The sequence below is a fragment of the Aplysia californica genome, unplaced genomic scaffold, assembly GCF_000002075.1.
Source record: "Aplysia californica isolate F4 #8 unplaced genomic scaffold, AplCal3.0 scaffold00245, whole genome shotgun sequence".
Classification (NCBI taxonomy): Eukaryota; Metazoa; Mollusca; class Gastropoda; order Aplysiida; family Aplysiidae; genus Aplysia; species Aplysia californica.
The window spans coordinates 693,771-711,062 of NW_004797515.1; the positions used below are offsets into that span (position 1 = coordinate 693,771).

Here is a 17,292-nt window from a genome sequence, read left to right on the forward strand (position 1 = left end):
GAGAGAGAGAGAGAGAGAGAGAGGGAGAGAGAGAGAGAGAAAGAGAAAGAGAGAGAAAGAGAGAGCGATGTATAAAGAGAGATCAAAAAGTGTATCTTATTTATTTTTCCAATCTTTGTTATGAAAGTCACTGAACGTTCAGAAAACAGAATATCGCCCTCATTATCAGTATCATTGTTACAAGTGCAATATGCCCGTTACTGATCTTAATATTATCTTTATTGCTCTATACTCTATAATTGTTGTTATCATTATCATAGTCAAAATTATTACATACCAGTGTGTGAAGGGTGTCAAGCTCTTGTCGGGAATCGATGATAGCGTTCTCCAGTCCGCTCAGTTTGCCTAATATAGCCGTGACGTCCTTTTGAAAAGCAGTGTCTTTGCTATTGCTCCAGAGGTCCTCTTCGGTTTGTGCGCCTTGGGTTTTAGACAATGTCACCAGTTCATCTGTTGGAGACGTCTGAACGCGCGTTTCTTTCATAAGCCGTGTTTTGCCCCTACCAGTTGACCTCTGATGGGAAAGTTCAGAGCCCTCTCGGCCGTCTGATCCTCGATAATATGTATTCATAAAGGTCCGAAACGTCTCCAAGATGTCCATCTCTACAGAACTTGATGAAAATCTACACTCAGTATTTCTCTGGTGTTCATCAGGGTGTGTTTGTAGCTGTGTGCAAGCAGGCGACATACAAGTTGGTCTGTTCAAAGTATTAGCTAAGTTATTATGTTGAAACTCGGGTCTTTCAAAACCTAGCTTTGCTGCCATCCCCGATGAACCACTGTGTTCCGAAAACTGCTGCTGCCATTTCAAGAACTCGGTGACGCATTGCGAAATTTTACGTTGCGAGACCCCCCTCTCATTGGTAGGCTGCCGCTGCTCACAACACTTACACCCATCTCTTTGGTGCTCTGATTCTTTCTGCCGACAAATAAAATGGTTTCTGCTTTGTTCAGAGCAAAACATGCATTGTGGATTTACATTTGTTGGCTCCAGTTGGCTGCCTCTTTTGAGCTCACTGATGTGGCAGCTTTCGAACATTTTGCCCATTGAATTTAGTCCGTGGTGTTCCACGTCAGTAGGAATATTGTAGTTTTGACTGTGCGCCCCGCCTCGTACGTTGTCAAATTCTGAGGTGTTTGGGTGGACGGGGAGGACATTTGTTATATTGCTCTCGATGCGTGGTTTTGTTTCAATGGTTGGTACATCCTGATCCCCTTGTTTACACGCGTTATGCACATCAGCCTCTTCACAAGAGACCGGGTCTTTGCTTACAATCGAACCTTTGTTTTCTCTATTTTCGATGACTTTCTGTTCCTCGATCTCCAAGGTGGTCCATGTTCCGTGAGTGTCTTCACATAAAGAAGAAATCATCTGCTGGCTCGTGGAAGAAGGGGGGCTCCCTAGGCTGGGTGTAACGTCGACGTTGGCCATGTCGGGGTTGATGCTCTCTTTCACAAGTTCTTGGTTTTCACTCACGCATAGAGTGGGGTCTGAATTGGAGTTCTCCTCGACTGATTGTTTGCTTTTACTTTCACGGGTCTGTGATGGTCCTGGTGATGGTTTTAACTTTAAATTCGTGTCTTCAGTGAGGAATTTCTCTTCAGCTATATTGTCAAAGAATTTGTATGCATCTGTGGGTTCCAAGTCCTGGGGAAACTGTTCCACCAAATCTACAGTCTTTTCAAATTCAATGTTGGCAAAATATCTGTAAGGACGCATAGTGGTGGTTCGTTCTTCTTCAGCCTTGTGAAACCGAATGACCTGTTCGTTTTCAGCCGTTTGCTTACCTGGAAAACGGGAACTATCCGTACTGGCATGAGGCTGCTCTGACACTTTGGCAGGTAACTGACATGCTGATGTCTCTTGAGGATTTCTCTGACTGCCTTCAATATGTAGATGCTTTGTATTACTGTAATTTTTGTAGTTTTGGGTTTCGCGGTGTATCGTTTTACTTTCATGTTCCTTAATAAATGGTAAACTTTCGATATTCCTTGAAGGCAGTATATCAATTGTTGAACATTGTGGTGGGGACTTTTTGGATTTGTCAGAATGTTTTGTCAGACTATATTCTCCACTTGTAGAACTGAAGGATGAAAAAAGGTCGTGTGATGTCGTGCACTCTTGAGTATCTACTGATCCCCTTCCACTGGGAGTCTTGAGGTCATTAACTGTCGGCGAATCTATAAGTGGTTTCGGGGGACTGGAGTCGTGTATGTGGAGTGATGCGACTCTGTCTGAACAGCAGTTAGTACGTTGTTGTTTTTTTTTACCATCCTCATCACAGGCTAATTTAGAAAGCCCAGAGGGGGGTGTCGGTTTTTCTGACTGTAATTTTATCAATAACAATTCAGAAGGAGTTGGTTGAAGAGAAATGTCGCTGTTCTCTGCTGAAGTTCCCTTCGAATCGCGAAATTCCTCAAAACTAGGAATGTTCATTTGGTCATTCGTGAAGTAATTAGAACATTTTTTCATATTACTTAAACCACAACATGTGGTAGTCGCAGACGGGTTGTTTTCAATTGTAGATAAGTATAATTTTACAGCATCATGAGCGCTTCTGTCATTAGTCCCACTTTCAGACAAAAGTACCGGTTTCAGACTTCTTGTAGACACAGACAACCGATGTGGGGACCGTGGTTTGTGATGCTTTCTACTACAGTTTGTCAACTGTATCAGCTTTGTGTCCACTTCCTCCTTCTGTTTCCGACGCAGAATATCCGAAGGACTGACGTCTTGACAGAGTTCATCTACACCGTTGTCTTCAATCCGGGGCAAATCTACTTTGGCCGACCAGAATGCTCCTTGGTTTGGAAAAATTTCCATCTTTCCCGAATCGGTGATAGCATCACACATTTTTCCTTGATGGCCTTTGCTAGCAGACCGTGTGTCTTTAAAACACGCCCAATCTTTAACAGAAGAACTGGTTGGCACCGATTGATCTGAAGTAGTGTCTGTATTTGTTGAACTAACTCGAAATTTGCCTGTGTCTTTGCTCAGGATCTGTCCTCCTGGTTTGCATTTTTTATTGTACAATTTTCCGACTGGCCCAGGTTCATAAGAATTGACAATTTCTTTGGTGTTCTCCAACCCTTGACGAAAGTTCCGTACACATTCCTTTCTCCTCTGGTTTGACTTGAGTTTTAAGCGTTGATCGGCAGCTACACTCCGATTTCGTGGTGGACTCAACTCGCTATGAACAATATTGGTCATATCATATTGCTTGAATTTGTCACTTTCTATTGATTCACAGGTAGTGCTAGTCGGTAAAGTGCAACCCCTTAGGAATCCGTCTCTTTTCAGCTGATTAGTGGGACTAAAAATTTCCTTTTGATATTGCTTGCTATCCAGCCTTTCGTGCTCAAAAGAATCATTGCGTCCAGTATCAATATTCTCACTCTTCGATTCTGAGCAAAGCAGCTCTGATAACAAGTCGATAGAATACCTTCTAGCTTTGTCTCCTGACAACTGCGTGTCTTCATCGTCGTCGTCCTCACTTAATTCGGTGTCTTGAGATTTTTGGACGTCAAAACAAGTATCATTTTCTTTTGACACTGTAGTTGGCCCTGGTGCCTCTATCGACTCTTTGGGTGTGCTGGTAATGTCTCGAGAAGCTAACGGAACTTTATCTGTGGAGGGGATGTCCTCAGATACGAGAAAGGTTGGAGACGAATGAGGTGCCCTTGTCTCAAGGTGCTCCAATTCTTCTTCTTTAGAAGCGTATCCTAGCGTTGAAGACTTTGTTGCAGATGCTTCTGGGTTAGTTGGAACCAAATCGCTGTATATTTCACGATGAGTGCCCGTATCTTCGACTTCGGAGTCACAAGGACTAGAAATGAGAAACGTCGACGTTCGTTTGATAGGTGAAACTTGGCACGAGTCTAAGTCCTCCACAACAAAAGTCTTTTCTCTCTTTAAGCCAAATTGTGGAGCAGTGACGCCTTTAGGTTTTGCGGCTTTGATCCATTTGCTGTTCAAACCAGAAGGGGGTCGTGTGCTTATTCGGTCTTGAAACGAAGTTTTCGTTGACGCTTGAAAAATCTTTCCTTCGACTTTATCATCTGCATAGTTCATTTCATTGAGGGAATTGTCTTTCTCTTTCTCTTTAGTCTCTCTCACCCTTGTAGTATTTTCGTATGTTCTTACTCCATGAGCTGTTTTATTCTCTTGCCCAATACCTAACTTGTCTCCATACTGTTTCGTGTTCAATCCATCTTTAGCGAAAGATTCAGATGTGCAGTCTTTATCAAAATTGCCACTGTTTGCTGAGACATTGGTATAACCAGAACTAATACAGTTTTCTACGGCTGAAGACTGATGTCTTATAAATGGCAACAAATTACTGTCGATTGCGGGAGACATTTTATTCCCATGAAGTATTATATTTGAAATCTTTTTAAAAAGGCAGGTTATTTGATCTGTATTATTTTCAGGATTGCCAGTGTGCTCTTGTGTCAAATCAAACAAACCCAATGCCTCACTCTCACAATTTCTATCGTCATCTATATCTGTCTTCGCTCCTAAATCGCCTTTTTTGCTCTTGTCGTCTCCTTGAGGGAAATAAGATTGACACCTCACAAGGGCCATATGCGTACAGTCTCCATCCTCTGCGTAATTATTAGGACTACTACTTTGTGAAGTCGTAGTTGATCTAATTCTTAGGCAGCTTTGAATAGTGTTGCTAATAACCCTATTGAGTTCATTTTGCACAAGGCGATCACAGCGCTCCACTGTCTGAGCAATAACAGCACTTTTGTTTGAAAAAAATATCAAATTTGGCCCATGTAATGAATGATGTTTTGGGTTATTACCAACGTCGGTCATTGACAAAGAGTGGGGACGAGATATCTCATTACCAGTCAGATGCTTAACTGTGATTTCACTTTTACAAGCACTGGGCTTACATGATCCTTTCGGTCTGAGTGTTTCTTCCTGAATCTCCGGGGACGTATCGTCGCTTTCATAATTCCATCCATGCGACTGTCTGTTACAAGCCTTGACAGATATTAAAGACACTTCAGGAGCATCGCTGTGTGGTTTGAGGAAAGAATTCCTCACTGCTGATTTATTACCCAGCTCCCCAATGCTCTCATATTTGGTGGTAAGTGTCACGTCTTGCTCACACAAAGTAGCAACACTGTCAGTCTGAAAGGATTCACTATCACCACACAGAGTGTCCTTACTCAAGTTTTCATCAACGCTTTCACGAGCTTGACTTTCCCAATATTTACCGTTCACAGCTCTTAAATTTTCACATTGATGATACACGCCCTGACTACTTTGTTGTGTGCGGTGGGGTACGTTTGCTTCCCCCCATTCTGATGAATAAATAGAATCTTCCCCGTCCGGACTGCAAAAATCCGCACTGTACTCTGACTGGGCAAGAGAACTGGTTTCGGAGAAAGTCTCCTGGTCTACACCTTGTGGACCGGAGAATTCAGAGAGGAATTTGCCATGATTATTAGTCAAGTTGGTGCTAGTGTCATCCAGCCCGTCACTTTCTGAGTCAACTTCTTGTAATGTTTCCAGATCGCTGCTGTTTTTGAGAAGTTCAAGGGTTCTTGTCCGCCTGTCTTCTAACTTTTCTTTCAGTTCCTCGATTAGAGATTTACTATAGTGTCGCCAGCTACTTCGTCTGTCCATTGTATTGAGAGGTGAAGAGACTTAACGATGACTACGTGAGAGAGTGCGGTCTTCTTGGCCCTTGACCCTTTGAAACATATATATTCATAAACATTGGACCATCGATCAAGCATCTAGATCTAGCACATCTAATCTAGATCTAGATTAGATCTAGAATATGTGCTTCAACAGTACCACTGAAGTTTTCATTAATGTGATTTACCTTAGAGAACGACAATAGTGATGTATTTAGTTTTTCAGTTTGGTAAGAGTTTTAAGGCGATCACAACTAAATCTATATAGATCTAGATCTATATCTAGATCTAGATCTAGATATAGATCTAGATCTACATATCTAGTCTAGATTTCTACATAAGGACCCCTACATAAAATAAGGTCATATGAGTCTGCTGATGTTTACTGGTCCTTCACAATGATCCTCATTTGAACAAATAACGTAAAATGAATCTTGAATGTTTGATTGTGTTTTGGGATAAGAGTAACCAATTGTACTTTCCTTACTGTCTAAAACAAGCTTCCACTTCCATCTTGAGAACGCGAACTGTTGTAAACATTGTCGTTTCCAAATACGTTGATAGTAACAAGAACTTCCGTTCACCGAAAATGCGAAAAGTGTGGATTACTTAAAAGTCTGAAAGGAATAAGCGCTGCATTGAAAAGTACGAAGAAAGATGATCACATTCTAGCATGAAAGAATTTTAACTATAAATATTTAAAAGCTCGATGTAAGGATCGTGGCGATCCAGTTAGCGAGAAACGGCATTTCCACCGATGATCAGTCTTTATTATACTGTGTCAGGTGTTTTCAGTTTCTCGGTGTGCTAATAAGTTTGCGTTCAGACACGACATAGAAGGAAAGTTCAAATAGGCGAGGCTAAATGAATGACTATCTCTTTTTTATATTTGGTATTTCCTTTCTGAGAGGGGAGGGGGGGGGGGGGGGGTCCAGAGATACTCCACCCTTAAAGTTTAAAGACTGCTACACATGATTTCATTCTTAGTTTCTGTCTACCAGTTAACATGCTCACCTTGGTCACCTACTTTTTGCATTACCAGCTGCGTTGTTGGTCGATTCCCTACTCCGAAACTTTTTGGCAGCAAAATGAAGCATATGGAGTGACAGGCTGTAAAATGTATTGCGTGAAGCAAGGTATTGTAAATAGAAACAATACACAGAAGCTGGAGGTGCAGTTGATTATTTCTTTTTCGTGACACCAGCAACACCACAGGAAAACAGTTGGTAGACAATTCTGTGTGAAGCAGAAGGTTTGCCAAATTGATTGAAGCTGCTACTTTGAGGCGCTTTAGGGTTTTCTGATGGATTGGGGGGGGGGGGGGTATCATTTTCCCCCCAAGGGCTTCCATTTTTGCACGCTTTTGCCATTTTAGGTTGTTTTATTTTGCCATCTGGGCCTAATTTTGAAACCCGAGTTTCACCTCTTTATTTAACACATCACATCGGGCGCAGGTGAAAATGTCTTCCAATTGCGAGGCAGGAGGCCGACTGACCGCGCAACAAATATATTTCGAGGAACTGTTAGGGTGCGATTTGATCAGCGTGTAGCCTATCTCTTGATGAGTTCAACTTCCCTATACAGAATCCTTGATTTTGAGCTATTTCAGCTTGCTGGCTCTTGCCGTTAGCGCAATTGTTGCTTGTTTTGTTTAAGCGTAAATCTCAAGCAAAATACTTTGAAAATTTAGTTATAGTACCCAGGAGTAACACCTTCTGGAGTTAAGGCGAATTACAGACTATGTGTAATTTAGATAATTGTTCGATTGTAGACCGTTGGCTAATATGTTCATTAGTTAAATCGAGTAAAATAAACTACTTCTGTGTGACGCACAGCGCATACACGTCCTTTTAGTTGTAAGTTATGTTGCTTTCAGACAGCCTATTCGATAGAGAAAATGCAAATAGGCGTACTAAAAGCAACGAAGGACACAATAAATGAAAGAACAGGCACAGTCGTGTTTGGACTGTTTGGACTGATTTTCAGTTATGCCCCTTGTGTTTTACACCATTTCTTCATTGAATCTCGGGTGATAAAGAGAACTCACTTTCATTTGTGTCCTCAGTTGCGTTATAGTAACATTAGGCACCAGAGAGAGAGAGAAAAGAGAGAGAGATAGAGAGAGAGAGAGAGAGAGAGAGAGAGAGAGAGAGAGAGAGAGAGAGAGAGAGAGAGAGAGAGAGAGAGAGAGAGGGGAGAGACAGACGAACAGATAAACAGACGGGCAGACATGGACAAATACAAGGAGACACAGAGACAAGCAGAGACACAGAAGAGAGGTATAGGGATCGAGAGAGAGAGAGAGAGAGAGAGAGAGAGAGAGAGAGAGAGAGAGAGAGAGAGAGAGAGAGAGAGCAACATAATTACATACATCACTTAAAAAGAATAGTTTATAAAATGTTTTCTCCTTTCGTTCTTTCACTTAAAACGTCTTAAAAACAATGTTATTGCTTAAACTTTCTTTTTTTTTTTTTTAGAGCATTACACACTTTGTAACTTTCCTCATTCTTATGTGTAAGTAAAACTCGAATAATATGGCCTATAAGTAAATGGAAAAAGTTTCGACTGTTGAACTTGGAATGCGGCAAGGGGTTGAACTTTCGACATAAAACAGAGTACCAATTTACTGAAAACGAGGTGAAATAACCCCATGAAATCTTACAAAAACTAAAAGAAGCCCATTAGAAACATTATTGCAGGTTAAAAACTCTTTCTAATAAGCTTCCATTACAAAAAAGGTTCAAAACAAAGTTGTAAGACAGTCTCTATTCAATATTTTTGTGCAATAATTCTGTAGCTTATTGGTCCTCACAATGGCCTTCCCATTCTCTTTGTTAAAAACATTATAGTATTATTAGGTCTATAGTTTTGGTCGTGTGTTGACGCATGGAGACGCAATTACTTATTCATATAGGACCTCTCGGAAATACCCCGAGGAGAAACTATACTGCAAAGCTACCACCACTGCTACCTACTTGAGAGAAATCGCTCATTCACACAGTAAGATAGGGACACTGTTAACATCCTTATGCAAATCAATTTGCCCAGAAGCAAGTAGCCTATTTGTAACGGCAAGAGTCGAGTTAATAATAACGGCGAACAGTATGCGTTGACCACTTGCAAATTCATCAGTTTCCATTCTTTGCAGAATTTCATGCTTGCACCACTGCTGCTGAGAAACGAATTAAACTTTTGTTCTCAAGTGTTTCTGTTCGAAACAAGCGGATGTGACCATAAGATATAATACAATAGTGTCCGGAACAGATTTCTCCGAAGTAAACTAGTAATCATGAGGGCTTCGTAATAAACCATTGCATTACTAAGAATGCATTTCTAAATTGCATTTCTGTTGGTTGTTTTTTTTGGTGTTCAAAGGGTTTTAATATGGACCTACAGTTTGGTGAATAAAAATGTTTTAGCTGTGTTTACAGGATAAAGGTGAGTTATAAAACGTGCTGCTTTCAAATTTTAAAAATTATCTATCTATCTATCTATCTATCTATCTATCTATCTATCTATCTATCTATCTATCTATTTGTCTGTCTGTCTGCCTGTCTGTCTGCCTGTCTGTCTGCCTGTCTGCTTGTCTATCTGCCTGCCTGTCTATCTGTCTGCCTCACTGTCTGCCTGTCTGTCTGCCCATTCGTTTCATTCAGGATTTTACATTCGTCATCTGATTCGTTAATCTGGGCTTTGAAATATAGCTTCCCTTCCCCCCTTTCCCCCTTTTCTTTCCGTCGAAAGTTAGCTCAGATTGTGACAGCACCACATGTTTCTTCCCCAGGATATTAGATTGACATGGACGATCTCAGCGCTCTGGACGTTCTGGATGAAAGGACTATTCTCGCAAGCCTCAAATACAGATATCAAAGGGACAAAATATACGTAAGTTCTTTCAAACTGTTAGGGAAAATATTTTGTTTGTTTACAAACCGTCTTCTTCAATTGCATCGAACTATATGCAGAAGGCTTTGCATCTATTTTCTTTATTAACAGCAATAGTGAAAACATTGTAGGCCCCTGAAGGTTCAAGTTTTACTGTAATTAGATTATAATTATTAAAGAAACTAGATGTCTACTCTCCTATTTTTGTTGTCTCTTTCGTTTTTTGACAAATCCATTTTTTGGCTTGAAAAAAATTTAACAAAGACTAAAAAATCACATAGAGTCATAATTTGTCTTCTTAGAAATGCCACCCACTCTTGGCCTATTTCGCTGTTTCATAAACACAAATTTTCTCAGACACAAATTTCATTCCCCTTCTAAATGCCACATCACATTGATTGTCCGCGTTTGTTTTTGATTATACGGATGGAGCACAAAACCTTCTTTTTCATTTTGAAACAATTAAGTTGATTTGACGTTTGATTTCAAATACAGCATGAGTGGATAATACAAGGCTTAATACGATAATTGGATCAATGCATTTCAAAGTTTCTTTTGGACGCCTCTGTTTATACACCCCAAAACACGCATGTTTCTTTGATTTCACACACTTTTGCTAAGTCTGATTTTTAAGGTAAATATTGAGTAACCATATCTCAGGCGGATCATAACATACATGAAATACTAACGTGTCAGATCATGCAGAATTTATTTAGCTTTAAATTGGTAAATTTGGTATGCTTCATGAGTGGGTTGTGCTAGGCTTTAAAACGATAATTGGGTGATGACATTATGTTTTGCTATAGCCCGGATAGCAAACGTCAGTTTTCTGTTAACTTTGAAATACCTGGCAACAGCAAAAATGAAAGGAACGCGCCGATGGCTTGGTTTTTCAGATTTTGAGGTAAACCTACCATGTTTCTTGGGTGATTTTGTTTGCTTTTTTGCGTAAAAAGAAGCACATCGACACAATAATGGTCATTTCGTGCTGGGAAAAAGTAAGACAGACAGACCGAAATAACAGAGAGGAAAGTAAAGAAGTAGGACCTACCAGTGGCGCCCTCCAACCACCCACTTGGGTGACAATGATCAAATGTTATAGCGGTTTTTGATAAACAAAGACCTAAATTTCAAACTCAAAAGTCTAGATTTTTTTTTTCATGCAATCAAAAAGTGGTACCGTTCCTTTGATCGCCAGTTTAATATTAGGGCACAGAGGGAAAGGCCAGTCATTTCACTTGGACAGTCGTTGCTGGAATGTGCATACCAGGAAGGAAATAGCTTGTGGCGCGGTTAGCACAATTATGTATTACATTCATTCTTTGTGTGCCTTAAACATTCTTTAAGCCGGCGATAGCAGGGTAAGAGTTCTTCAGACTTGTGCTGACTGTATTGGAAATCTGATATTATAGCTTAGACAGGTTGTTCAGAGCTCTAGCTCGTTCACTTTCGTCTGACAGCGGTTAAAATGGGATAGAAAAAAATCGCTCTTTTTAATCTTTCTGGGTCTTTGTATGCAGATCTAAAAGTTAAGCGACCAACATAATCTAAAAGCCCATTCATAAATGTCACTGCAAACTGAGGTTCCGATACGCTTTCTTTGATGTGAGCCTAAAGCGGGTAAAAAAATGATAAGGGATTTACAGCATACACCTAAAGCATTTAAAAGTTGACATATTTGCCTCAACACCACCATTTCAGGTTCTTTTAAAGCGACCCACACACGCTCAAACTTTTTCATCAGTAGTATTGACGTCAAACTTTTAGACAGTTTTGACGGTTGCCATACACGCTCTATATTATTGTGCAATATTCAGTTTGTGAACGGCAATGCACGGAGCAATAGCGCTGGCTCTTGCGCTAATGTGCCACAAGCGAAGAAGAAGTACAACAAAGAAACAAACTAAGTGGGCCCAGCAGTGGTTTCTTCAACGCGCTAATTTTGGACACAGTGAACTATTGAAAGAACCGAGGAACCATGAACCAGAAGATTATAAAAGCTTTTAAGAATGGAGGGACTTTCTTTTAATGAATTGCTGGAACTGGTGGGACCTCACATCATAAAACAAGATACAGTTATGCGCAAGGTCATATCTCCTGCAGACAGAATGTCATTAACCCTCCGATTTGCACAGTCTTTCTTCTGCCTGTCACTGTTTTCCTTGCTTTTAATTTTCCAAAGCGCAGGCAAACTCTTATAGACTTCTATGAGTTCAAGAAGAACATTCTTTTTTTCTTTAGACGGCGCTATGATAAATCTCTTCTCTTCTGAAAATCAAAAAGTGAATTTGACTCAAAATATTGATGAGTGCCCACACACACTCAATAGTTTGACGGTTTGTGCAAAAAATATCAACTGAAACAGATCCATCAATGTATTGACGTCTATACTTTTGAGGCCATCAATACCGCCCCTACACGTAACAAAGCGTCAAAAAGTTTGACGTCAATACTATTATTACTGATGAAATATTTTGTGCGGGCCGCTTAAGAAATACGATCATAATACCTCATGCAGTAGCGAGCGCCGTAAAACCTCTAATAAAAAAAAGAAAAAAGAAATACAATACAATTCAAGAGACGGGGTGAGCATTTTTCGAGACTCACATGGAGCACGTGGAGACGTCTAGACAGCCGTGGGTTGAAATCGACAAGCTTACCCTGAAATGTGGGAGCAGGGTGGTGTCGCTTTCTCAAAATGAGCAATTTGTAGGTAAGGTTACAGTAGTCATTATTTAAGTGATGCTGTGTATGTATCCAAATAGCGATTTTTAATATACGGCCCGTAAAGAAAAGCTTTTTTATTACAGAGTCAAGATTTTTTTGAAAATTTGTTTGGTTGCTAGCCTGCAGAAGTGCCATGCAAAGTTTCGTGGGCATAGATTTAGGTGATTTCCTCAATGAGCTAGATTTTTTTTTAACGCGGTCAGATGTAAGTGAACAAGCTATACATGGAAATTTCATAGAAAGACGTGAGAGCAGGTAAGTGATGGGTGACCGAATCAGACCTTTATGACCAATGATGAGCATCATTCACCTTTTTTTTTTTAAGGGGGGGGGGGGGGGGGGGGGCGAAAGAGGCATTTTGCCATGTGACGTGTGTCATGTCTTGCGAAGCACGAAGACCATGATGCCGAGCACTGTTCATCATTGCATGACGTCTTGTTTTGCATTGTTTCTATTAGGCCCACTGTGCGTCATAATATGACATATTACTTTGTTTTGTTCCTGATAGACTCATGGTCAGTCACACTATGGCGTATTATTTTGTATTGTTCCTATCAGGCGCGCTACTCAAAACTAAACAGATTTAAACTGAGCAGTATCATTTCAGAATGAGCAAATCTTTTGTTTTTAGAGACTGTTGTTAGGGTGAAGGCGGTAGAAAAAGTACATGGGATGTGCGAGGTTGAATATTATATAATTGTAATGCATATGTGTGTAAAAAGGTAGGGGTGAGGATGAATGAGCAGGACTTGATCGAAGGGGTTAAGGATAAATGATATGGAGAGGTGAGGGGGAAAAGAGATGGAGGGGGTAGATGAAATGGGGATGTGGCGGGAGAAGTGAACGGGGCGGATGAGATGAATGAGGCGTCTCTGCGTTAAATATTTGTTACTTATCTGAAGTGTCAGGCAAAGAAAACCCAATCAGGTAATGACGAAACACAACATTGTAAATGACATTATTTGTTAAACCCATCGCTATCACCTGCATCTGTTTTGAAACAATGAAACTACTCCGTTGGGATTTGACTCTCTTTCTCTTTGTGTGGCAGTCTCAGTTATAAATAACATGTCCTCCTCCTCCTCCTCCTCCTCCTCCTCCTCCTCCTCCTCCTCCTCCTCCTCCTCCTCCTCCTCCTCCTCCTCCTCCTCATTATCATCATCATCATTATCATCATCAAGTGTCTTGTCTGGTTGTCTGGTTCAGACATTGGCGGTTATGATTTTCCACCCCTCTCTTTCATTCGATCGAGACACTCATTAATAAGTCGTTGTTCATATTAAAGAAACATACTCGTGATGAAATATTTCGTTACGTGTAGGCTAATACTTATTATTTTTTGCTTTTGTTGGTTTCTCTCACAGACTTTCTTGGGCGATGTCCTTGTGGCTATCAACCCGAACAAGACCTTACCAATCTACTCACAGCAGGTGAGGCGGCTTTTAATGAGGGTGTTTTAGCCTCCTGTTTGTCAGAAACGAGGCTCTCTGCTGTAAACAATTATCAAAACAATTGAATTTAAGATAAAGCTGCTGTACCACTGCCTCTCAGGGATACCTGTACCACTCTGTATTGTACATTCCCGGTAAAAATGTGACAAAATAATATCTTCCCCACAACGATAACGAGCTAATGCGCTTTCCATGATAGGCAAAATCCCAAACCGGACCACAAAACAGCAGCGTCTGAGGTGTAGCGGTTACACCCCTCGCTGTCGCACTCAGCAGGCTCAAGTTCAATCCTGAAGTGGGGAGAATATTTTCTTTAATCGAGTATCTCGGTCTTTCCTCTAGGATGTTATATCCCTCTCAGCCCGGGTTGGCCCTGACAGGCAGAGTCGAAAGTTCACCTCCTAATTGATCTAAAATCTACACAGATAAATAAATACCCCCCCCCCCCTTTACACCCCCATACCCCCCCCAAAAAAAAAACAAACAACAAAAAACAACAAAACAAAACAAGAAACAAACAACAAAAACAAACAAAAAACAAACAAAAACAACAAAAACATCCAGTTCTCTTAAAGTTGAATTGTCTCGCTCCCCCAGGACCATGAACGCTACCAATCTGAGCTCTGTGAAGAATCCCCTGCACCACATGTTTACTGGACAGCTGAGCAAAGCTACCGGAGACTCACTCGATCCCGCCAAAACCAGTGTGTCCTGGTCAGTGGGGAGTCAGGTAACTTCATTTCACTTTATGTTGGGGACGTAATTCTACCCGTATCCGTTTCCATACCTATACCCCTACACGTTCCCGTCCCAATAACCATACCCATACCCATACCCATACCCATACCCATACCCATATCTATACCCATACCTATACCCATACTTATAACCATACCTATACCTATACCCATACCTATCATCATCATCCGGTGCCTTGCCGACTGGCGTGGGCGACCATGGACCTCCACTTCACCCTGTCCTTCGCTGCAGCAATGGTGTCTGTAGTTCTTGCTGCTCCCAACCATGTTGTCATCTTGTCCAGTATCTTTTCCCTCTGTCTGCCTCTGCCTCTCTTTCCATCAAACTTTCCTGTTGTGACAATATTCTCTAATGCTTCTTTCCGCATTGTGTGTCCGAAGAAATTTGCCTTTCGTTTTCTTATATTCGTGATAATTTGTTTTCTATAATTTGCTTCAACCAGGACTTCTTCGTTTGTTTTTCTAGCTGTCCATGGGATACGTAGCATGCGTCTTATGAACCACAACTCTGTCGCTACAATTGTTCTTTCCAGCTGTTTATTGATTGTCCACGCTTCGCACCCGTATAATAGGATTGGCTCGATGTAACTTTTTAGTACTCCTTTCCTCGTTTCCAGTGACAGATTGATGTTTGTGAGCATCTGTTTCATCTTGTGGAAGGCTGTTTTTGCTTGGCAAATGCGGCTTTTAATTTCGGTGTGACATCTACCATCTGATGATATAATGGTCCCCAAATATTTAAAATGTTGTACTTGCTTGAGGGTGGTATCGTTGACTTTGATATTGCATGTTGGGATTGGAGTTTTTCTGCTTATCACCATCGTTTCGGTTTTCTTGATGTTTAGGCTTAAGCCCATGTTGTCACTCTCTTGTACGATGACATTTAATAGATTCTGCCGGTGTTCTTCATCTTCTGCTGAATCTATTAAATGTCATCTATACCCATACCCATACCCATACCCATACCCATACCCATACCCATACCCATACCAATACCCGTACTTATACCCATACCCATAGCTATACCCATACCCATACCCATACTCATACCCATACCGGAATCCATATCCATGCCCACACCGTTATCAATACCCATGTTATCCGTACCCATACCCATATTATTCAGACTCATACCCTAAGATTTAATTCAAGAAGCAAATCATGCAGAACACATTTCCCTGCAAACCCAACACGGGCTATATTATCAATAATAATCTGAATAATTTACATTGGAAAAGTTAAGCATAGTTGCAGAGATTTAAACTGACACTCTTTAATCTAAATCTGAGCAATTTTATGAATAAATCCGTCCAATTAACGGCACCAGAACACAACCCTGTCCTTAACACGTGTTCGAACTGTCTCATCTGTCTGTCCCCAGACACTTTCTTTTATATATGGTCGCATTTAAGCACAAGGGGGCTCTCCCGAATAATGCTGTTTTGAGAAAATCGAATGTAAAGTTTTTGCACCTTGTTCAGTTTCTTTAAAATACAAAGAGTTTTTTTAAACCACAGAAACATACACACCAATGAAACCAAACTTCTCCTATAGGTAGGGCAATGTCCACTTTTGGTGTAGGTCAAGATTTCTGGAAACCCTCGAAATCTTGGCTAGCTCGCTTGTCCTTAATTATAAGAGACCATATATGACACCCCCCCCCCCCCATCCCCGTTGGATTTACGCGTTCCCAGGCACCGGCAAAACAGAGTCGACCAAGTTTTTTATTGACCACATCTCCTTTCTGTGCAACACCACAAGCCACAAGCTGAACGAGAAGATCACAAGGTTGAATCCACTGTTGGAGTCTTTCGGCAACGCGGTGACCCCCATGAACTCCAACTCCAGCCGTTTCGGCAAGTTGATTGAGCTCATGGTGGACGAAGGGGGAGAGTTAACTGGAGGTGAGGAAAAGATCTGTCTTTCTAGACAACATACGCGAGCAGACAAGCAAAATTACAGACACATACACACACGAAAGAAAACACTCTCTCATATATTCACATGTGTATAGCGCAAATGGTGTAGGAAGAATTGAGAGAGCGATAGAGATAGATAGAATATAGAGATAGATAGATAGATAGATAGAGAGAGAAAGAGAGAGAGAGAGAGAGAGAGAGAGAAAGAGAGAGAGAGAAAGAGAGAGAGAGGAGGGAGAAGAAGTTTATCAGTATCTCCTTTTCTACTCTCTCTATTTTTCCCCATTTTCTTCATATCTCAGGTGAACTCCAAAATGTCACATTTATGCCAAAAAGCTACAGATCACTTTTTCAGTTTTCCAATAATATATTAAAAAATATCCTATGCTCGTCATTCGTCTTGCTTATCATTCTTGCTTGATTTTTGTTCGATCTTTACAGCCAGTCAGTAGCAAGCGGTCCCTTTAAAGCCCCGAATTCTACATTCTGTCATTCTGGTCGCCATTGTATTGGTTCTTTCACGGTTGTATGGTTAAGGATTTTAAAAAGATAGAATAATTTAGTGAGATATGATGCCTCTTTCATAAGAAAAAAATAGACTACAAGATAATCTCTGTTTCATTTCACTTTTCTTACCATTGTTCCTTTTTCTTCTGTTGAGGGTCGTTACTTGCATTGTTTTTTGGGGTCTCATGCCTCAAATCAAATACATATTCATCTTTTATTCTGTTGCATCAGCAAAAATCCAAGATTATCTTTTGGAGAAATCACGAGTTGTGAGTCAGGGCCCTGGAGAGCGAAACTTCCACATCTTTTACCTGTTGTTTGCGGGGCTGAGCAGAGACCAGAAACAGACCTTCAACATTGGACCTGTGACAGATTTTCGGTGTGTAAACC

The 17,292-nt window shown here is 40.8% G+C and overlaps 2 protein-coding genes across 2 annotated transcripts in view; one reads left to right on the plus strand and one right to left on the minus strand.

The window, feature by feature from the left end:
* Positions 1-8,191, minus strand: part of LOC101854580 — a gene marked incomplete in the record, with an annotated part of 15,657 nt that extends 7,466 nt beyond the window's left edge. Inside the window, 2 exon segments of the mRNA XM_013083626.2 lie at positions 278-5,708; positions 6,143-8,191. Of these exon segments, the coding sequence (XP_012939080.1) occupies positions 278-5,641 (5,364 nt within the window).
* Positions 8,192-8,825: 634 nt separating this feature from the next.
* Positions 8,826-17,292, plus strand: part of LOC101855956 — a gene marked incomplete in the record, with an annotated part of 111,217 nt that continues 102,750 nt past the window's right edge. Inside the window, 6 exon segments of the mRNA XM_035970277.1 lie at positions 8,826-9,093; positions 9,440-9,540; positions 13,632-13,697; positions 14,316-14,448; positions 16,171-16,380; positions 17,134-17,281. Of these exon segments, the coding sequence (XP_035826170.1) occupies positions 9,454-9,540; positions 13,632-13,697; positions 14,316-14,448; positions 16,171-16,380; positions 17,134-17,281 (644 nt within the window).